General features: G+C 42.7%; 3 protein-coding genes and 1 long non-coding RNA gene across 4 annotated transcripts; 2 read left to right on the top strand and 2 right to left on the bottom strand.

The window, feature by feature from the left end:
- Positions 1–10: 10 nt before the first annotated feature.
- Positions 11–1,697, bottom strand: npy (neuropeptide Y). Its single transcript, XM_029167347.3, has 4 exons — positions 1,545–1,697; positions 1,124–1,311; positions 381–470; positions 11–307 (listed from the first exon to the last, which is right to left on the bottom strand). Exons 2-4 carry the CDS (start codon positions 1,309–1,311, stop codon positions 286–288), a joined length of 300 nt encoding a protein of 99 aa, XP_029023180.1. The 5' UTR covers positions 1,545–1,697; the 3' UTR covers positions 11–285.
- A 2,185-nt stretch (positions 1,698–3,882) lies between these two features.
- LOC129604890 (uncharacterized) lies at positions 3,883–8,072 on the bottom strand. Its single transcript, XR_008696198.1, has 3 exons — positions 7,673–8,072; positions 6,920–7,091; positions 3,883–6,798 (listed from the first exon to the last, which is right to left on the bottom strand). It is a non-coding gene; the product is annotated as an uncharacterized LOC129604890 (long non-coding RNA).
- A 959-nt stretch (positions 8,073–9,031) lies between these two features.
- ccdc126 (coiled-coil domain containing 126) lies at positions 9,032–12,832 on the top strand. The gene is made up of 3 exons (XM_029167343.3): positions 9,032–9,331; positions 10,710–11,337; positions 11,493–12,832. Exons 2-3 carry the CDS (start codon positions 11,100–11,102, stop codon positions 11,732–11,734), a joined length of 480 nt encoding a protein of 159 aa, XP_029023176.1. The 5' UTR covers positions 9,032–9,331; positions 10,710–11,099; the 3' UTR covers positions 11,735–12,832.
- A 273-nt stretch (positions 12,833–13,105) lies between these two features.
- tra2a (transformer 2 alpha homolog) lies at positions 13,106–18,814 on the top strand. The gene is made up of 9 exons (XM_029167289.3): positions 13,106–13,277; positions 14,658–14,791; positions 14,986–15,151; positions 15,401–15,454; positions 16,286–16,474; positions 17,081–17,196; positions 17,447–17,578; positions 17,658–17,728; positions 17,893–18,814. The coding sequence occupies exons 1-9, from the start codon at positions 13,242–13,244 to the stop codon at positions 17,901–17,903; spliced, it is 909 nt and encodes a 302-aa protein (XP_029023122.1). The 5' UTR covers positions 13,106–13,241; the 3' UTR covers positions 17,904–18,814.
- Positions 18,815–22,978: the final 4,164 nt, after the last annotated feature.

The following is a 22,978-nucleotide window of genomic DNA, read 5'->3' as shown; positions in this document are numbered from 1 at the left end:
AGACGAGTCATTTCTTCAAACAATGAGTCTTTATTTCACAATTTTACAATACAATCAACATGCCCCTCCCCACTTCAGTGTTTCACACATGAATAAACTATTTACAGTTTTATGACATATACTCTAAGCAGCAGGTTGGGTGACGACGAGGGGCTGAATGTAGACGGCGGGCGATAGAGGTGAAAGGGACAGAGGCAGGGTGGTGGTGGTGGGACAGATGTGTAGAGGTCAGAATATCAGCAGTGATGGGGCGGCAGTGAGGTCCAGCCAACACCGATGACATCATCACCACAACGATGGGTCATATCTGGTGGGAGGGAAGAAGAAGTCAAGGTCAGCGTCCCCGGACGCACACGGAGCACGCGGGCCTGTGTTCTCACCTTGACTGTGGAAGTGCGTCTGTGCTTCCCTTCAGCAGCAGCTCTGAGACCAGCGTGTCCAGGATCTCAGGACTGGACCTCTTCCCGTACCTGTCGCGCACAAAGACATGAAGCCGTGACGGCAACTTGTCAAGCTTCTGAAGGGATTAGCGTCGTCTTCGAGCTTCACGCTGGGACGAGTGACACCCCAGTTACCCCGCGGGTCCCGGTGTCACGTTCGTGATCGTAAGCCCAGTGAAAACCAAACGCACTCGGACACAGCTGTGCCGCAGGTGGTCCGTTTCTGCCCCTCTGATGATAAGCTGTGCTGGAGCGCTGCTAAACGCCCGCGGTGGCATCCGAGCCGCTGACAATCGGAGGAAAGCTGAAAGCGGTGGGCGATTTGACAGCGCGAGCCACAGGTTTGGTAAATGTGCAGCAGGTGGAACAAGCCGGACGGAACCGGACCGGGAGGCAACTTCATGGATCCGAAATGCTTCAAATCACCCCTGACTTCTTCTGATGCCACTTTCATTACACATGGCTTTGTTAAATATAGAAACAAGATAAAACACAATGGCACAGCCCAGAGTGTTGAGTCAGTTCAGTCACAGGAGAAGGAAAATCCCTGCAAATTAGTCCTCGATGTAAAATTAAACCTCAAATTAAACTGACTCCAGCTCTGCTAATGAGCTTTCTAAATGCATGTTCATTGCATTGGGCTGCATCCTGTTCTTACAGAGAGGTGCAATTAGTCCGCCTACCTCTGCCTTGTAATGAGGTTGATGTAGTGTCTCAGGGCTGAGTAGTACTTGGCCAGTTCCTCCGCTGGGGCGTCCTCTCCGGGGTTCTCCGGTTTCACCGGGTATCCCTCCGTCAGGGCGCCCAGGCACAGCAGCGCCCACAGAAGGAACCCCAGGGTCCCCAAGCAGCTCACCAAGTTAGGATGCATCTGGCGGGGCGAAGCGGGACACTTTGAAACCACACTGCAGTTCAGTGGCACGAGACCTGACTGCGCCCCGAGCGCGTTATTAGCTGGTCGGAGGCGTCCAAACGACACACCTTCGATAATATTCCAGTATTATTCCAGCTGCTCAACCGGCATCAAAAGTCAGACAGGGAAACTTTTAGCTACTTTAAAATGTCACGTCGGTAGTTTGGCAAATAAAACGTCGAGTTACTTACATTTCCCAGAGGGTCAACGGGGAGAATTGCGCGCTGTCTCGTGGCGTCTCGTCTGCTCTTCGGTGCGCTCGGTGCGCGCCGGGTTTTATAGTGCGCCAGACGCGCCGCGGGAGTACGCGTCAAATATCTCTTTCTTCATGTGAACGTCACTGCTGATGCTGTTATTAGTGCGTTTAACAAAGCCATTTCTATTAATTTATCGAAACGAGGCAAACTAAAAATACAGGGACTTAATAAGCCTCGTCACCAATGGAGGATTAGGGATGAAGTCGTTTTTAGTAGAAAGTGGCCAATCCAGCTGCTTTAATCACATTTAGGACACTGTATGAACAATACAGCTGTATTGCAGCAAGTGTGTTATATATATTTATTTATATACATACTTTGCACACACTGATGTATCTCTTCTTCTCCTCTTCTTGACTCTGTCACTGTGTGTTTACACATATACACATGCTGAGTAACATGTTTTGATCTTTCTGATGCTTCTGTACAAGGAACAAGGTGATAAATGGTTTTCGAAATCAAGCAGTGAGTTCTCTGCATAATGAAATCAAGCGCCTCAGAGAATGGCGGCGATGTAACATTGTGCCTCTGCTCTGAATGAAACTCCTCCAGGCGGCCTTCCGCAAATGGCGCCTTGGGCGACGTGAACCGAAGCAGGTTGTTCACAGACGCTCCACTGACGCGCTGTTTGACTGAATCAGTCCACTTATTTCTCGTTGCGGTGCATTCCGTTGGATGGAAACGAGAGACTGGTGCGCTCAATGTGAACAAAAGGCCTAAATGTGAATATGGCGCTACGTCGGTGAAAGAAGAGCCCAATCTCCAAGGCACCCTCTTAATAAGAAAACCCAAATAGCACTTCAAATGAAACTCTACCACCGAGTGCTTCATTTACCTCCCATTCATAATCCTTTTGTACACCAGCCCGCAGCCGTGTAATCTATCAAAATCAGCATTCTTCAGCAGTGCTGCTTTTTAAGTTGCGCAGAGGATGCGTTAAGGGCTCTTTGTGCGACACAGGATGCTCAGAGGGAAGACGGCGAATGAGACACAAGCGGGAGAATGTGGAGTGCACAGTCATGACCGAGTCAGGATGATCACAGGCAGGAATCGGAGCATCTACATCTCTTCAGGGGACACATGCACACTTACTTCAATGGGTCGAACACCTTCTTGTTTAAATAGCTTGCAGCCGTGCAAGTAGCTGACGCGTGAATCAAGCAGATGCACTGTACAAAGCACGCAGGCGGAGTTGGGAGGTCAGCTGGGGTCAGCTTTGCACAGAATGTAATGGGAAGAGGTGAAAGGTGACACCCGATAGCCAGATGTTGTGATAGGAAAGGATCATCGCGACCCAAGGTGGAAGAAAATGTAGAGTATGATTCTGAAACCAAATACGCTCATTACACAGTGGATTAAGACACAGGCTCAGACTAAGCCGTGTCTTCAGGGAAGCGTCACCAAAACACTATGCAGGCGTCCAGCCGGAGCCAAAGAGCCTAAACAACTCAAACATGGAAAACCCATGTCTTCATATCAGCACCGTTTAACCAGTCAGGTCAGATAATGGTGAGAAAGTGCTGGACACAAAAGACGAATGTGCTCGTGTCAGGACAAAGTAAAAGGGACGGAGTTCAAGAGATGCGCGTTATTCACCGCGCGCAACCCGGCGCCGAAAAGCAGCTGTCAATCATCCCCAGCGCCGCGCAGGTCGTTCACGTCGTCGACGTCCGTCAGATTAGTCGCAAACAACGTTACAATTCCACGTTTCCGTAAGCGCACGTCGCTTCTGTGCACAGACAGTTCTTGGGAGCTGTTTAAATGCAAATTGCGCGTTCCCCTCCCCTCATCATCAGCCCCCCGGTTTGGACAATAAGTTCTCTCCCAAGACTTGTTAGGATGGAAAGGCCTGTAATTTCCCACTACTGTGAAAAACGCTTTTCAAATTTACAGTGTGTACAACTGTAAAAAAAAAAAGTAACAGCGACAAACTGGCTGCATGTGTCGGTCGCCAGCAAACACACTGGGGAGACAAACAGAAAAAAAGCGAAATCTCACACAGCTTTGGCGCTTTCTCAGCTATAACACCGGTTTTGAGCGAGACTCTGACATCTAAATTGCCGCTTTTGAGTTTTCTATTGTGCTATGGTGACAGTGTGTTACTGCTGGTAAGCAAGCACCACTATTACTTAGAGCATCCTTTGAGCCTTGTTGAACGTGGGATGCAGCGTCGCAGCGAAGGTGACTCGAGTCGAGAGCTTTTGGTATTTGGTTAGATTTGCAGGATTGTTGTCATTAAACTCAATTAAATTAATTATGAGCAGCGCTGGTACACTGGTTTCAAACCAACCAGGGATCATTTCTGCTGCCGTTGTCACTGTGAACGCTTCCAGGAAGCAGGTTCTGGAATTCGTCCGTCTCCGTTTTGACTTTGACATTAATTGACAGCCTTTGCATGAAATGAATGAGCCGATAACAGCTTCCACGTTAAAGCACAGTGCTGGCAACGGCTCAAAGTGGAAAGAAGAGAAGAACGCTCCTTGTGCTTTTATTTGTTCTTCCGTCGCACTAATTAAACCCCGGCAGCTTCGGGAGTGGCTCCGCCTCGTCCGTTTTCGTTTACCTGTTTTTTACTCCTTCTCTCTGCGCTCCTCGCTGTCTACTGTGATCTGTGCAGTGTGCGTCACTGGCGCATCCGCTCCTGGGGTGAAGGCAGCGCGGACGTCACGCCAAGGCAGACACCGCGTACGGTGCTTTTGATTGACAGACGGGCACGGGGTCAAGCTCAAGCTGCGGCCGCTTGATTCGTCTCAGGTGTGGAGGTCAGAGCACTGTGTAAAACCTGATGCAACCGTTAACTACGTCAAAGGGCAACGACGTGGGTGAGACAACAGTGACCTGGAGGGGTTGCTGTCATGTTAAGCCTTTGTTAGTGGATGCAAGTCAATGTCATTGACAATTTATCCTACTGTTTTAAATGATTACGACGTCAAAAGAGTTAAAACGCTAATGAGGGAGATGATGAGGCATCCAATAGCAGACGAGGCTGACAGGTGACGTTTTAGAGACATTTTATCAACTAAAGAGCTTAATAAACGGGTTGAGGCAGACACTGTCTAAAGCCCGAACACAAAGAGCCAGCTGGAGAGGAATATATGTGGAGACTCTGAACACTGGAGGCTAATTGCAACAGGAATCAGGTGTGTGTTGCTGACTGGAGAGCAGAGCTAATCAAGGAGAGTGGGGCCAAGAGAGTGTGTGTGTGTGTGTGTGTGTGTGTGTGTGTGTGTGTGTGTGTGTGTGTGTGTGTGTGTGTGTGTGTGTGTGTGTGTGTGTGTGTGTGTGTGTGTGTGTGTGTGTGTGTGTGTGTGTGTGTGTGAGAGATGCAGGTAAATGGCAACAGAGGATCCGAAAGCAGGGACAGAAACATAACAGTGTGAGAAATCAGACTAAACTGTTAATTTAAATACTTTTACACACAAGATACTTTGAAATATCTTCAACCCTTTAAGAAGATTTCAACTTTAACGTCTTAACGTGGCGACTGGAAACCCTTTTCACAGCCCCAGTTCCGATGAGTAAACGAGATCCCAGGTTGAACATTACCACCACATTATGATCCTAGACGCCGGCACCGCAGGTGAAGAGCTCGATAATGGAGAGGAAAATGCCGGCTAATGCGCCAGAAAGTGACTGAACGCTCGAATTCTCGGTAGAAACACTGCATTTCCCCACACGGCTGTCAATCAGGGCGTTGAGGGGGCTCAAATGCCTATTCTGCAAATTAGTCATTTCCAGGTTTAATGTTATTATGCAGGTAGCCGGTGGCGCGGCGCATAATGCTGAACAATGTGTTACACACACAAAGCACACTCACTGCACACAAGTCTTAGTTAGTACAATATTGAAATTAGGAACGGGTCTAATGGGGCTCAAGCTGTAAGTAGTGGTTCTGACTTTTACCTGCAATTGTATTGTTTTATAAAAGAACAAATTTGGCCTAAATGAGTGGCCAAAGCACTCGCATTTTAAAAGGAGGAACACCTTTAATGGCCTTGTTTAGATTATTTGGGATGATCAGTACGACTGTCCTGCGTCCCATTCGTCAGCTGATTAGCTCTATAATGAAAATGGGAAGGAGCCTCTGTTTGACAGGCGGCTACGGCTGGAGTCATTGGTTGCCTTGTTTCACGAAACGTCCAAATGCAATCAGAGAGGTTTGGGTGATTATCGCTGCACGGCCGGCCCTTATCACAAGGCACACAACAAATATACTGTGTCCTCGTTACAAAACGATGCAGTAGGAATGGGAGAGATAGGGAAACTTGGTCTCCCCTTGAATCAGCTTCAACCAGATTCATATAAAACCACACAAACAGTCATCATTACATTCCTAACAACTGTGGATCATTTTAACATTAGAACTAGTTTTTGTCAACATACAGTGCATCTGACACGATTCTGAGGTGCCTGCATGACTTTAAACGCTTTGTGGGGGGCATACTACAGCTACAGTCATTTCTCACGACACGCTTTTCATCCTCCTCCCTGACTGAGTCGTCGCAGGAGGGGATTCAAGCGGAGCCTCTCTGAAGGAGCAGCACTGTCAATTACCCATAGTTTCAAGTTTTCAAAAGGCGCAACACGCAGACGCCCGACGTGTCAAAGTCATGCACGCGATTGTGCTTCAACTGTAGGTCGTGATGTGTTTTTTTGTCTGAAGCAGAACAATGTGTATTTTGTTGATCAAAAGCGGACAAACTGATTTTAATATAAGTCGTGTGTCATGGTCTTTTCATGTTTTGGGGGCTCTCGCTGCAGCTGCATTGTCCTCAGTCCGACCTGTGACTTGTGGCTCCTCGCCTCTGGCTTTTTGTTACCTCTTTATCGTCTCTGTGGGGAAATTAGAGGAGCGCGTTTTTCCCTTCGCAGTCGAGCAAGAGTGCGCTCACTCTAACTGTCACAGGGTTAATTGGGTGTTTCCTTGTGCAGTAATTGCCAATTTAATCTTCTGTGCTTGCTGCTTGATTTGCCGCGTTGCATCTGTCAGTCATGATGGGTGTGGTTTCCATGGGGATAAAAGAGGTGTAGTCCTTCCCTGTAACGGCCAGGCTGATTTACCTGTAGCCTCCTCACAGCGCTGGTTTGGAGAGGCTGTAATTTCCCCGCGCTAACGTGCCAAGTTTCTTCATCTTAATTAATTGGGTTTTTGGTCTTTCTCTCCCGCGTCTCACTCCACCAGCAGCTTCTGTGCAGTGGAAACAGGACAGGTGTGTTTTTTTAAGGATGCTTGAGTCTAGTAATCAGCAAAGCTCCTCCGGATATCAAAGGGGAAATGCAATTGGTTTCATGTGCATGTGTGTACTTACTTTATCTTGTGGCAACCTGATGCCCCGGCCCTCATAGATATACACACACTGAACCTGAAATGTCAGAGACGGGTTCAGCTTCATGCGTCTTGTCCAGCCTTTGACTGCTGAGACCCAGGTGCATCCAGTGCATCCTCCAGGCGCAGCCCTACTTGCTTTACTTCAAGACCACCTGTTCATCTCATAACACACACACACACACACACACACACACACACACACACAGATGCATTTCCCAGCACCAGCGTAAGTTCTGATCCAGCGCAACTTAGCAGCCTCACATCGAGGACATTTGAGTGGGAGTGAATTCTCATCTAGTTGCCCATTCGCTGTATTTCTTTATTTCAACGTAAGACGCTTGAAAGTGGGCCGCCAGTGGAGAAAACATGACCCGCTTCAATCTCCATTCAGTGTGTGAATTAAATCAACCCTCATCACGGCTGATCTGCCATGAGGAATGGGATTAATCAATCGGAGACAGCGCATCTATCTGCAAATTAAAAACTGTGCTCCTCGCTGAGCACGTAGCGCTGTGGTTCTGGAGTTATTTTGGTGACATGTTGAGTGGGAGGCTTTCTTTTTGTCACTGAACATCAATCCTATAAACCTCAGATGTGTAAATCAAAAATCTATGGAACACGTATCATTAAGTCATAAATATGATGCCTTACTTATATGTCAGGTAAATCAGTTATTCTAGGATTAGACAGAGTTTTTATATATTTTACATGTGATTTGTTTTAGGTTTCAGACCTTAATAGGGAATCGGAATTGATTTGTAGATCTGGATCATCGTGCTACTGAAGGCTGCCCACACTCCAAACCTCCGATTGAATCAATATACTGTCAGTTAATTGTTCGGCTGTGAGGTGGAGTTTAATCACTACTGTTGGTGACAGTTGATTGTGTCAGTGTCACGACACATACAAAGACAGACAGACAGACAGACAGACAGACAGACAGACAGACACAGACAGACAGACAGACACACACACACACACACACACACACACACACACACACACACACACACACACACACACACACAAAACGATTTAACTGTGCAGCAATGAAATCTTCTTAGGCTTTAAACAATACTGAGGATCAGAATAAAAGTGACCCAGACGGCTGTGGACCCCACAAGTTTTAGGGATGTTTAGAATCTACACTACACATGTTTTTGTGCACTGCCAGGTATTGTAGGATGAAAACCACAGATGGTGTCAAGCTAAACACTTCAATTCCTGATTCCCGAAAAAGGTAAAATTAGACACGACATTCTGTGGGGAAGAACAAATGTTCAGGACATTTAAATGTGAAATTACAAACTCACAAATTGAGGCATAAATCAACAGCATTTTCAATCTTACATAATTAAATAGGTTTTAAAACTTTAATTAATTGTGCATATTCAATCACTAATTTAAATGTTAATGTTTTTAGGATAGATGCAAATATGCAATAAGAAAGACTGGTATTTTTGTGTCTCCTGCATGATTCAGGCGTGGATTCAGCCTTATTAAACACCTAAATATGAAGGGGACTGCATATGTGTTCATTCAGTACGCTGTGCTGCTCTTTACTGCCCTCAAACGCCACTGAGGGGAACTTTTTTCAGAACATCTGTACTGTTTTCCCACAGTCTCACAAATCTCACCAAAACGCGGATGAGCTGATTCACATTAGTTTAGGTTGTACATAAACCGGCTAGATGTCTAGCACCTAAACCACAGGCTTTCAATCAAGTGTGTTTAAGTGACAGGGTACAGTAACCTACTTTATAATAATTATCTAGAGTTGTAATAAACTACTTAGGTTGTAGTTTTAATAAGAAAATGTGTTCTGAGCTAATTGGACAATCATATCATATTATTTGGATTATTATTAACAGCAGTAGTCGTAGTAGTAGTAGAGCTAATATTTTTCTAAGATTGTTTTGAGGGTTTGAACAAGAATCTAGAGATTTAGATCTAACATTACAGTCAGGACCATTGTCTACACATTTAAAAAACTGTAAGAATGTAGAGCTGCTTTGTAGCTTAATGGGTTTCTTGTACAGAAGGAAAACGAAGGCGTTTGAATACATTTCCCAGAATGCCGTGTAGTGACGTAGGCAGTAGACGTTCAGAGGAGCCATAAAAGTCAGCACAGTTGAATGCTTAGTATTCCAGCTCTCGACTTTTGCTCGCAATGACCTGCTCGCTCAGAAGATCGCAGAATTAGACGTTGAACCGATAAACAGGAGGACCAGAAACCCGAACGTGAGGCTCGGAGGCTACATTTTTACAACAGAAACTGCGGTTCCTTCGTGTCATTCCCCAGCGACAGCAGGTCCTGCCAGAGAAGCATCATTCTGAAACGCTGTCAGACTCAAGTAGCAGCTGGAGCGGGCGGTCGCACGTTTGGAGCCTGGTAATTACAGCTTCGTAAATGTCAGCAACGTTATATTTGTGTAAAAGCATCTTAGTTTGATGACTATTACTGCGTGTGCAGGTAACGTTTTCACTGTCTGTTGACAGTCAAGTTTGAGCGTTACGGGTTGTTTAGCTAACATGTTTAGCTAACATGCAGTGTTGTTTGAAACTGACTCAACTGAGCTAAGGCGGCTTCTGACTGTCTAAAAACGTAACCAATAAAACTCATTATTCTTCACAGTAAGTAGTAGATGTTATCCCTGCATTCTTTGTTTATTTTTATTTTTTGGCGTAGTGTTTTAATTTCTCCGCTTGTTACTTAATTTCTCACGCCGTGTTTTGAAAATCCGTTCTACTCGATGTGCACTGACGTTTCAGACCTTTGCAGGTCAGCTGATTAAGTCTGTTGCTGAGTCTACAGCACAAGCAGCAGTTTCTTCAGTCAATATTTAACCACCGGTTTAGTTATTGTGTGTCTTATCGTCGCCAATCGCGCCAGAAGCCACCCAATATTTAAACAGTTATCCGAGTAAGTGGACGTTCATTGTCTGAAGATGGTAAGTGAATGGCGTGCCTGTCTGCAGAATAATAACCAGGCCCGGTGAATAGAGTCGCATGGCAGTGTCTGGATACTGCAGCTCTTGTGGTTTGCGAACAACCCGAAGATAGATTAAATCTGTTGGCAGACAAATACACTGCGCCCTGAAGGCATAACATTTTCTGGACACAACAACGCGCAGCCGTAGCTCTGCTTCGATTCCATAAACACTATAGTGGTTGAGTTGTGCATACTGAGGGATATGAGTGCATGTGGGGGGCAAAAAGCATTGTTAAATGTATTCTGTTACCCATCTTTTCATAATTAATTCCCTCATTCACTGTCCCCTTTCTGACCTTGCTAGGGAATGACCGCCTCACACCCTCACACACTGTGCAGAGAATGGCCTTGATGACAAAGTTATGAAAACTGAGATGTCCTCACTTTATTGTCCCTTTGTGAATGGTGCGCTCCCTTGCGATTGGTCAGTTCAATAACCAGAGTAGAGGTGGGGTTACGGATTGACTTCTTCCTCCGACAACTGCTGTGTCCTGGAGCTGCAGGGTGGATTTAGTCTTATTCAAAGTGGTAATCGGGTGTCTGGGCTGGAAAAGCGCAGCAAACGCATTTGTATTTGGTATTATTCAAATGTAACCACGTCCACATGGCTACCGTCTCCTTGCCAAAATGATGAGGTGGATTTTGTTCTTCATCCAAGACAAGCAGTTATTTAGTTGTCTGTTTTCTGCTCCCAATTACACGCGCCATTGCTTAAATCTGTGTTTCTTTACCTGTTGTTAATTATACCTTTTCTGTCTTGTGTCCTTCTCAAATGCAGTCTGCGGATGCTCAGCATGAACACCTACGCTGCACTGATCACCTTGTGCTAAAACAGTTTGTGGGTTTCATATTCTCGTTCCACATCCTGGCTTCTGCTGTTGCTCAACAGATGTCACGTCTGAGGGGTTGGACAGGATGCTGCAGCGGTTAAAAACATGTCTTCTGCTGTGTGACAACATGTCATGTTGGAGTTTACTTGACTGAGATGCTGACATGAGCAATGAAAATGCTTTGCGGTGAACTTTGACCTCTGACCTCACAGTGTATAGGCAAATTAGAAAAGTAAATTTCCCTGCGGAAATTATCAAATTGTTACTATAGCACACCCAAGACAAGACCCCCAGACCAGGTCCCGTGAGCACCCCTCCCCGTCGTGTCTCCCAGTACCATGCTGGGTGCACTCCTGCGGAGGAACATGTCCCAGAAGTTGAGTGTGCTGCTGGTAGTGTTTGGCCTGGCATGGGGACTTATGCTGTTGCGCTACACTGTACAGCAGCCACGGCACGAGAGCAGCACTGAGCTACGTGAGCAGATTCTAGAGCTCAGTCGACGATACGTGAAGGTCCTGACAGAAGAAAACCAGAACTCACCAGCTGGGCCACAGGGAACCTCCATGGCTGGTTATGGTGAGTATTTAAGATAAAGTCAGGTTCAAATATTTGGCATTTGCAATTTTCCTTCTTGCACATGAAATCATTAATTATTTACTGCAATATAACAATAATATATAATAGATCATTTGTGTTAATTTTTTTTCTCTACCCACCTCTTATGCACATAGCTGATCTGAAGAGGACTATAGCTGTGTTGCTGGATGACATTCTGACGCGGTTGGTGAAACTGGAAGGAAAAATTGAAATAGTGGTCAATGCCTCTGCCACAAACACCTCCCATACAACAGGGGGCGTCCTTGCTTCCCCTCCCGCTGCCCTACAGAAAGCCTCTAAGCAGGAGTCGCCTGGCAGCCACCCAGGAACGTCCCGCCTTCACCCACACATCCGTAACCGGCGCCGACCATATTAGGAGCGTAGTCTTAATTGGTGCACAAAATTTGTCTTTAGCACACTTTCCAGCATTCATCTTATGAGTAATAGACATCATAAAAATCATTTGGGAGACATATGGACATCCAGAAGCTTGAACCATGGGATGCATCTTAATTTAATATTCTAAGGAAAGAAGGATGACTTTCTTATGCTCAGTGCTATCATATGCTGGATGTGTGTTTTGTTTCTTTATATTTTCACTGCTGATGTTTTGGCCTAAGTGTAAGTATTTTTTATAATACAATAGTCGACTGTTGATGTTAAGGCAGAGGTATCAAAATGGCCTATAATGCTCTTCTGTCTATATGTAAATCAACTGAAAAATACTGCTTTACATATCAAAATGCTAAACTAAACAGCAACAAACAGTCAACATGACAGTCACTACATGTTGGTGCAGTTGCCAGATACTGTGTGAAGACGATTCTTCAGCTTCTAGCATAAACACATACACATTTGAGAATAAACCATATAGTTCACATGTAAGAGATAATCCAAAGAATATTTTGAGCACTCCATTTAAAGAGAGTCTAAATGTGTATTTACATTTTCTGACAAGTTGTGGTTCATGAAGAACATGACAGGATGAAGCTACTTTGTCATTTGTCATTGTACACTTGTGTGTCTGTCTGGGTGTGTGCGCCTTTGAAAGCCAACGATTCGCTTGCCTGGTGTTTAGACTTTTTAAATTTAGATGTGTAACAGATTGAATGTACTGTGTGGTCAGTATTTAGCCTGCAGTCATGTGAAGATGCTTGACCTACTGCTCACACATGTTCAGGGTTTGTGTTGCACTGTGCACTCTAGAGATATTCTACTATCTAAGTACTGGGCTCTTGCAGTTTTTACTTTAGAAGTATGCCAGGCTCTGCAATATATATTCTTTGAAACCCTTCTTCAGAAACTTTGTTAAAATACTTTACTGTGTCCTGCCCAGAGGTTAAACATGTTTAATTCGCTTATTATTATTCTGTGATAACTTTTTTTTTTACAAATCTGGTAAATAATTGAATCACTATCATTTGGGGACTGGCAAAGTAAGTGAAAATTAATAAAATCTTGCTTACATATTAAACATTTTATTTTGAGGTTGTCAAACTGAAACAGTGACTCGCTGAGTTTCCATTAATGTACGTTGATAAATGCGACTCGTTATTACAGGGTTAACTACTCAACCGTGCTGTATGTTGTGTTTGATTGGTTCCACGTGTTGCTTTCATAACGGAGCCATTTTTCTGAAACGGTTCCCTGAAAGTTTTTTTAGGGTAAATTGTGGGACGTTCACGTGCGGTAAGAATTTCTCCAACAAGAAAGGGGCGGCAGGGACGAGATGGGGGATGACGTCACACTCTGCGGTACATAAACATACCACCCACCTCACGCGCCATCTTCCAGCTAATAACCGACCAAAAATAAAATACGTCGCTCAGCTTGATTGCAGCGTTATTCTGCCAGGTACTTATTTGTATTAAATAAGCGGAACGATGAGTGACATTGAGGAAGTAAACTATGAAGGACGGGTAAGTAATTACATCGAATGTTATGTCTCCCTTTCTTCCTTCGCGTGGCTGATAATGAGGAAACTAGAAGTCACCGCATCCTTAAGCTAATGTTTGTTTAAGCTAGCTAATGCTAAGCTACGATGGCTTTCTTCGCTTTAGCAGCAGTTCACTGGGGTAGCGATCAAGAGAAGTGCTGTGTATTTAATAAAAGCCAACAATGTCAATGAAAAATACTGGTTCCGCTCTGTTAGCTCCGCTAGAAGCTAGCCGTCTGTAGCGCCTTAGCCGTGCAGCCTCGGCATGCTCGAAGTGCCCTGCTTGTTCTCTTTCATAGCCAATATTAAAAAAAAATCACTCACTCGCTTGTAATGTTCCAAATAACCCTAATATTATTTACAACGACTAACTATACGGCGACCTTTTTACATCACTGCAGCCTATGTTGCACGTTGACCACATGAATTTTTGTTTAGCCTACGCTAGCATTACATTTACAGACATGCTAAGCCACTGGTCCTTCTCTGGTTTCACGCTTCATATTTGCTAGTTGAAGTTCCGCTATCACATAAATTAGAAAACGTATTACTAAAATTTCTGTAATGTTCCCCATGTGTACAGTTTCTGGAATATTTCAACTTAATGTAGCATCAGTGTAATATATCTGCATTCAGTGTTTTTTTTTCCTCATTTAAGATTTTCACCTTTTTCTTAAACTTACGGTCTTAATTTTATTGAATGTTCTTTTTTCATTAAGGTTATTGATCGTGAAGGATTTGAAGAGTTTTATCCAAGAATGATGAAGAAAATTTTCAAGATAAACGAAGGCTAATGAAAACATGTTCAGAGCAGAACGTAGAAGTGGAAAGGGAGAAAATGTGACGGAAGAATGGTGTCAGATAGACGCACGTGCATTGTAATGGCTAAAATGAAACTGGTGTCAGTTTGGGTGAAGAGAGGAAAAACAGACCTGGAATCAGAAAATGAGAAAGCTGAAAAAAGAAGAATGAAGAAGGATAGAAATCCTGAGAGAAGGGGGTAGCGTGTAAAGAATCTGGAAGAATGAATGTGTCCCTAGGTTAAGTAAATACAATGTCTTTTCTATACCATGCTCCCTTTCTGTAACATAAAATGCATGTATTATTTTTTCCTTTGATGGCCCAGGTGGACATGGAATTAGACCTGTACACTTATTACATATTAATATGCCATACTGTAAACCCATGATACATGTATTGATATTATCTCTAACCTTTTCTTCCACAGTAAATGTGCTGTGCAATATGTGTGCAATATACTCTACTCCTACTCTTACTTCTCTGTGCTAGATAGTGTTCATAGTGTAAAGAAGTGAATGTATATGTCCATGAAAAAAATTCTGAACATGATGTTGTGCAATAGGGGTCACGCTCCCCGTCTAAATCGGATCATGGGAGTCCAGCTCGGCTGAAGTCGGAGAGCAGGTCCGGCTCCCCGAGCCCATCAGGGGTCTCCAAACACTCTGAATCCAGATCCCACTCTCGGTCTAAATCTAGGTATGATAGTTCTTTTTTTTAAACATTGTTATCACATTGTATTACAGACAAGTGAATGTTTTTTAGGGGCTTTAAATTTGTCTTGGTTTGAAGCTTTTGAAAATATTTGTTCTTAAATTTTTTTCTAATGTTTTTCACTAGATTTTTCAAGATGCATCTTTTTAGATACCGCTCTTCTGCCTCCTGCTTTTCAGGTCTCGTTCAAGGCGGCACTCAAACCGCCGCTGTAGCCATTCACGCTCTCGATCCTATTCCCACCGGAGGAAGTCTCGCTCTCGGTCCTACAGTCCTGAATATCGTCGCAGGAGGAGCCAGAGCACTTCTCCTATGTCAAACCGGCGTCGCCACGCTGGGAGCAGGGTGAGTGTCTTGAGCTCAGACTGCCTCCTAATTAACCTTCAATATAAAAATATTTGGACAAATTGCTGTAGAACTTGAAACCAATATGTTAACTCATTGCAGCATATTGAATAGTAATCCTTGTAATTAGGTCATATTTACGTGAATTTGTTCATCAGATGATTGTGGTTCATGCTGTGGGAAGCCACTTCCACATGACATTTAATAACCCCTTTTATTAACATTCCCCTTTTTCCATTATGTCAACAGAGCCATGACTTCCCAAAAGAAGCATACAGTCATGGCGGTGATGCTGATGTTAGGGTATGTGGACCTTTTGTTTGTTTTCCCTGTGGGTCAAAGGTTCTCTTCCAGTGTAATGGGGTGAAGATAAATCAACTTGCTTTACAAGAACTTACTATATTTGGACAAAAATGCAGGTTATGAGACATTGCATTTAGAATTAATTCTGTGTAATATTAAATAGTGTCATTTGTTTTATTATGTGAGAAATTAATATGTACTGTAAAATAATGTTCTTGTGTATGGTACAATTTTGTTGACACAATATTTTAAAGCTTTGAGCCCACCAAAATGGTAAACTTAAGTAGTTTACTTGTGAAATTATTGAATGTAATGATGTAACAATCCGTTAACCTTTTCCTTAGTTTTACACCTAACCTGCAACATTACATAATGTACTTCCTCCTTAAGCCTGTGTTTCAAGAGGTCCATGAAAACTTGAGATTTGAAAGCAAATGAAATAGTCTCTTGGTGTGTTAAAGTCTCCCCGAGATCATGTTTTTGAAAGCAGTTTAAGGGGTTATTAAAGCTGTCATAGTTTACCCACTGAACAGTTTCTACTCTTCTTAGAGGGAAATGTTTTGCAAATGTGTGTCACTGCCTTGGGTGTAAACCTTGAAATATGTATTTTTATTTATTTATTTTTATACAAAGTCTTTTAATATATAATAAGGGATGTTTTTTCTATTTACCTGCTTCTGTTATATTTTTTTATACAGGTATACCCAATATGCACATTAAAATGTGCAATGTGAATTAACATGCTTTGCATATTAAATATAGCACAGTTAGTATGCAAATGGATGTGGTGGCCACCTCAATAGCACTGATCCATACTGTTGACCTTTCCAGGCAAACCCTGACCCAAGCACATGTTTGGGGGTGTTTGGCTTGAGCCTGTACACTACAGAGCGAGACCTGAGGGAGGTGTTTTCTCGCTATGGTCCTCTGGCTGGGGTCAATGTGGTGTATGACCAGCGCACGGGTCGCTCTCGTGGCTTTGCCTTCGTATACTTTGAGAGGCTTGAAGATTCCAAAGAGGTAGGGGTATTTGTGTTTACTTGGTCTCATGGACCATCTTGAATGTTGGTACAGGAGACTAATTGGTAATGGGGTGAGGTGTAACATATAGTTTGAGTAGATAGCTAGATCAAAAGAAAAGAGGATTGCTTTGGGCCTTTATAACTAGAAATTAATTCCGTATAGTCACAAAGTAAATAAACTGTCTTGCCCCAACATCAAATGTTTTACTATTTTGATTTGTCCACTTTAAAATGTGTTAAACTTGTATGTTAAACTTCAGGTTCTATATTTACTCACTAATCTTCCGCGTTCAACCTGTTACTTTACTTGTACCTAATGGCAAGACCAGTGAGTGTAGACCCATATTGACCGTTACAGCTAAACTATTGTGCATCTTGTGTTCATAACTCTAGTTATATGTAAGGTCAAAAGTCTTCCACATCACTCCTCTAGTTTTATATAGGTGTGTTTACATGGTTGCGCCACTAGGTGTCTGCCTTGCCACAGAGTCTCTGGTTTTAAAGTCACATAGCAAGGGTTGGTAATGTATTGTAGGTAGATGTTTTGTTTATTAATTTTGACCGTGGCCTGATAACATCTTCTTCTTCCTCCTGTGCTAACTAGGCTATGGAGCGAGCAAATGGCATGGAGCTGGATGGAAGGCGCATCAGAGTGGATTACTCCATTACCAAGCGTCCCCATACTCCCACACCAGGAATCTACATGGGACGCCCAACACAGTAATATCAACACTAATGTGATAGCTTGTATATAAAATTACTTGTCACATACTAGATACTCTTAACAATCATTCAACTTGCAAATGAACTATTAAATTGGGTGTATTGTGATATCAGCACGGTGTGTGTAGAAATGTTTTGGGGTTTTTTTTTTGTTTTTTTTTTTCTTCCTTGAACCATGTATAGTTATTTCCAACAGATATAAGACACCTGGAAGACTTAGCCTTGTTCCTTTTGTCTGTTTCAACAGCAACGGTGGTGGAGGTGGCGGCGGTGGCAGCAGTAGGAGGGGAAGGGACTCGTACTATGACCGTGGCTATGACCGTGGCTATGACCGCTATGACAGATATGACAGATATGAGGAGTATGACTACAGGTATAGGTGAGTAATGCTTCGAGTACATCGGTGTAGCACTGCTGATGTAGGAGGAACTGTATACATTGTTCTTGTCTCTTCGCAGTCGCAGGCGCTCTCCATCACCCTACTACAGTCGATACAGGTCTCGTTCACGGTCTCGCTCCTACAGCCCACGTAAGTGTGAGGAGATATGCACATTGCGTACGGCAGAAAACCTGGCTTACTCTACTTCATAGTCTTCAGCCACAAAATCATTGCCGTCAGGGTGCAGATATATTTTATTGGTGTCTTTAATGAGTAGGAACTGTACTAATGGGTTTTACATTTTCTTTTTGCAGGACGATATTAAGTTGCTTCTTTCAACTGATGTCTGACTCATTAATTGTGTTTTCTGAAGAACTCCTTTTGAATCAGCATGTCTAAAGCAACGGAACACTTTGCGACAACTATTCATTACATGCAATAGATGTTTTTAATTTTTAGGTGTTTTTGATGAATCCTTGTTTAGTGGGAGAAAAGAATGGAGCACGAGTTGGTATTTGTTCCTTCATTCTTAGATGTACATCCCTCCTCTCTTTTCTGCAGCCATTAAGCTTTTGTTAAACAATGGTGAAGATTTATTGGGCTATGATGGGGGAAAAAATTGTTTTATTAAATAAGTGTGACAACCGTGTCTAGTAAGCTATTCTAAGAATAAGACGAGAACATCTCTGAATGGTGCCAAGCACTAACAGTTTACTGGTAAGTAGTACATGAATAGGGGCTGTAAAATCAGCTGTTAGGCCACAATCAGTGTGTTATTCTTTGCTTGCAGTCACTGTTTTGGTCAAAGAAGTAATTCTTTGAGTTTCTCCAGACTTTTATTATTGTGTATCCTATTGTTTTTTGTTTCTTTGTATGGAAATACAACTCGATGAAACCTCCAAACTTTCTAAGGTGTTTTTCTGCCTAAATGTGCATGAAGTTGAAGTTAAGCTTTTGGGTTGTATAGGTGGGAGGTAATACTGTAAGTTGAGTGGGTGAGGTGGGAAAACAAGCTGTGAGATTTTCACAGAACAAGACTGGAGCCAAGATGTGCATGATAAGTTTATGTTCACACAAATTTAAAGTTACTTTGTAAAATGTACAATGCATTCTGTAAAAGTCCGCTTTTGTCTGATTCAGGCTACAACAAAGGAAACATGTAGGAGATTCTGCCCAACTTTTTATTGGGTGCCTTTTATTGCATAAGATACAAAGGAATAAAAAGATGACTTCATACATTTATACTTTGTTCAATGCGTTACATAAAATGTACCCAGAGACAACAAGGATGATAATGATCATTCCTCTCAAACACTTAAAGTTAATACTACATTTCTTCTACTCCATACAGTACAGCAATCAGACTGTCTCATTAGTTGGTCAGAGTTAGATAAAACTGCAGATTGCATCAACTACAACTATCAGATAAAGGTTTGGATGCCTATAGACTGAGTGACTGATCACCTAAGTAAACCTGAAGGAATGGAGGTTCTTTATCTATAGACCTTAGCCCCAACAATAGGGCACTTCAGATGGGGTTAATAATCAGCGCTGACATGTCATGGGGCCCCTTCAGAGTTATGCGATTATTCACACTGACTCAAAGGTAACTCTTAAGGCTCCAAGGTAACCAGTAGCTGGAATGATAAAAAGGGCAAGGTCTGAGGTCTTCTGGTTCTATGTCTACTGTATATTATTATTAACTTTTAAATTTAATGTGTAGTGTACTTTGATCAATGGATGTGAGATTGTGTCTTTAATTGCACAGGTATCATGGCAGGGGCCACTTCCTCAATACTGGGACTTCATTTAGCAATTACTCGCCTACAGGCCTTGAGCTCAGACATTAATAAACATATGAACAGGCATGTTCTGGTTCAGAGAAAGGACAAGAGGAGGAATCTAAACAATTTGCCAGGAGGAAATAGTCCACACATTCTACCTCGCATAGAAAGATGAAGCAATGTATGCTTGCACTTTGGAGCCGAACGCATGCAATTCAATTACGATGTCACTACTTTTATCTTTTCTCAGTTTTTCATCAGTTTTATCACTTGTTTACTATAGATGTCAGGGTTTATAGTGGTGAGCCAAAGATGTCTGCATCAGGTGCAATCTATAACATCAATTGTTTGTTATCTGAACAGATTTGGGAGGGGAGGCCTGTAACATCATGGCAACGTCCGAAGGTTAACAGACAACTGCACTTATTCTATATGGCGTGAATGCAGCGCTTCTGTTTGGGGCGTAGGCTGAAAATCCTAACATCTATGTGTTTGCTATTTAATCAGAACAAACTGATTCAGTTATTATCTCTCTTTTATTTATCAAAGCATTGATAGAGGTTTTCAAAGAATAGTTTCCTTTTACTTACTAAATGCTGACATTTTTGGAGGTTAAATGCATAAAGTTTATTTGTCCTAATGTCTTTTAACAGTTGCTAACTCATTTTTCTGAGCATAATAGAATCATTTATTATCTAGTTAACTGTTCTTCAATATTTTGCACATGATTAAATACCAAATTCAATGAGAAGAGGCAATCTGCAGACAGCAGAAAAGTTTATTAGTCTTAACACCTAAAAGTTTCTGGTTGAAACATTTTGTTTAACCTGTAATAAATAATTTGTATTTTTGAAGAAAAATAAAAGAATAAGCCAGAAGGTGGGCAGATAAATGCTCCCAAGATTTTAGCTAAAAGTCTGTTTTGACAAACTATATCATAGCTATGTCCAGATTCACTAAGTCATGCATTTTAAATTTACAATAAGCAAAACAACAACTGTACAACAAATAATGATTTCCCCTCCCTTTTGAAAACAAGATATTAACAGTTAGAAACTGTTTGCTTTTGAACTGTTAAAAACATCTCCAACCTAAATCACAGAAGCTTATCAGTCAAGTTGCTAAAACCAGTAAACAAGCAACCAGATGACATGGATTCAACAAGGAGACATAGCTTCAAGCTAAAGTGTGGAGATAAAGTATAGCTTCCATGTGCAAACATTCATGTGATTCTGTGCAAAGCCTCCCTTTTTGTCAGACATATGTCCTGCATGAGCAAGTGGTCTTATTGTAACCAAACGCTGAGGAATTCAAAAATGCAGTTATCTAAACATCACATCAAAATACAAATGTTCAACAGATGTTTGTTGCAAAAACTAGTTGTGCTAAAAACACTGAAAAATAAAAACAAATGCAAAATTAAAGCTATTAATTTACAGCAAGTGCGTCTAATATAAGGTCCTCAACAAAGAAACAAATTATATCCAATTAAATACATAATAAATTAGAAATTGAGGTATAATTATGGCATCTTGTTTAACCAAATCATATTACAAGGGCTGCTGTGTTTGCAAATAGACCATGATTAGCCTATTACAGCATATTTAAATCAAAACCATGGACTAATTATTTGTTTCATTAAAACATATATTTACAGTATTCACTTTTAGTGAGAGGAAACGTTTTCATACAGATTTCCAGGAGTTGGGTTTTGTCTGGAAACAAAACGGATACGTTACGTGTAAACAATAAATGTCACAGTTTCTAGGGAAAGCAGAAATAATATAATAGAGAATATCTGGAGTGCGTTAGCTTCATAAATACACTGGCAGGAATGATTAACTTGTTTTTTAAACGACATATCCCTTGACATGTGTTTTGAAGGGGCACAAACCGCCATTTTCTAATGAGATGAAGGTGCCACACCATAGGAGAGTCTGTGGAGGCAACACAAAAAAATCCAAATCTTTGTCTTGCAGTCTACGTGAGAGCACATGAGGGGAACAGAAAACACACGTGTGGAGCAAAAAGCAGCAGCATTAGCATCGACAGGGACCCTGTTTCCACTGCATTTCACATTACTGTAAGGCTCTAGATTCTCTCCAACATGGCGTGTTCCCTGACTCCAGTCCAAAGCGGTCGGCCAGTGGATTTAATGGTTCCAGCTCAAGTGGAAATAAAACATTGTTAAAAGGCTTGAATCGCCTAACAATAACTAAAAGGTAATAATAAAAACGATCTCACCGGAAAACAGAATCCCTTGATTCAGTGTAGTCTAAAGGGGGCTTGCGTTTGGCGGCGTAGACTATATCTTGGAGTGAGGCCAGCAGCTCAAAGTTGGGCAATAAGATGCGTTTTACTTAAATAATCTGCCTCCCATCCTCCCTGCCTCAGTCTAGAAATATCCTAGACTATGTATAACGAGATCGATTTGTCCGCTCTTTCGCTGCACTGACTTTAATCGCAGATCTCTTCCCACATAGGATGCAGTCTAGTCTGAAACTTTATGTCAGTTCGCCCCTATGGAATTTGTCCATAGCGATGAGTCCTGAAGCTGGGGGCGGGGAGACTTTCTGTACATTCCTCAGCGATACATTCACTACTCCTCCTGCAGAGTCTGCAGCCACACACACACACACACACGCACGCACTGAGACACACACACACACACAGGCTGCAGCCATGCATTGGCTCATTTAAACCGACAGAGCCGTGGAGCACGCTCACATGACCGCTGTCTCTATACGTTCAGTCCGCAGCTATACCGACTACGAGGATCTAAGGAGCCGAGTGCATTTACGCCGACCTCGCGCGTGCGTTTCGTTATTTCCTCGCGCTGGAATGCAGTAAAGTCAAATGAACTAAGTTGTAAAAAATTGTCCGAGCCTAAATAGGCCATTAGAAAAGACTCGGGTTCGTTAAATACCCTGTAAGTGACCATACACAAGAGGCAATAGAGTCTAAGGATCTGTCATTCAGTAAAACATTACTGAGAAACATTCCTTAAAATGAACCGTGAAAGTACACTTTAAACGATTAAAAGTTATAAGGCAGTCGGGTACGTTTGTTTTTAACCGTTTCCTTTATTCACTTTCCGCTATTCAGGTTTAAAGCAGTGGATCCTAAAAGTAAACACACCCTTAAACGTCATGAAGAGTCGGGAACGTTTAGAAAAGCGCCGCGGATTTTGTCCGCGGCTCGTGTTTCGTTACATTTTTATGGGTTATGACAAAGCCCAACGGAGGAAACCTGGGGGAGAAAGGCATCATTGGCGCGCTGATTCATATAGAATAGTCGCGCCGAGCAGCCAATGAATGGGCGCGTTGAGGCCGAGCCAGCAGCAGTAGTACGGAACGGCTCTGCGCTCCTCTGATTGGACGGCCTCTCCGACCAATCAGGGAGCCGGATGTGTTTGTTCAGCAGCTCAGGAGTAAACCCATTGAGACAGCCATGGCCCCAGTCTGAGCCAGTGGCTGAAGGGCCCACTAAACCAACACTCCCATTGTAACCTGCTTTACATGAGCATGCACACCTAGGCCTATTCATCAGCAAACACCGCGGGGACTCGCTGCTATCATTTCAGGTCAAAGCACAGGCATCGGCAGCGTTGCAGTGG

Source organism: Betta splendens, chromosome 11, assembly GCF_900634795.4.
Source record: "Betta splendens chromosome 11, fBetSpl5.4, whole genome shotgun sequence".
NCBI classification, from domain to species: domain Eukaryota; kingdom Metazoa; phylum Chordata; class Actinopteri; order Anabantiformes; family Osphronemidae; genus Betta; species Betta splendens.
The sequence above is the reverse complement of the archived record's forward strand: the minus strand, read 5'-3'. Positions and strand labels throughout refer to the sequence as shown.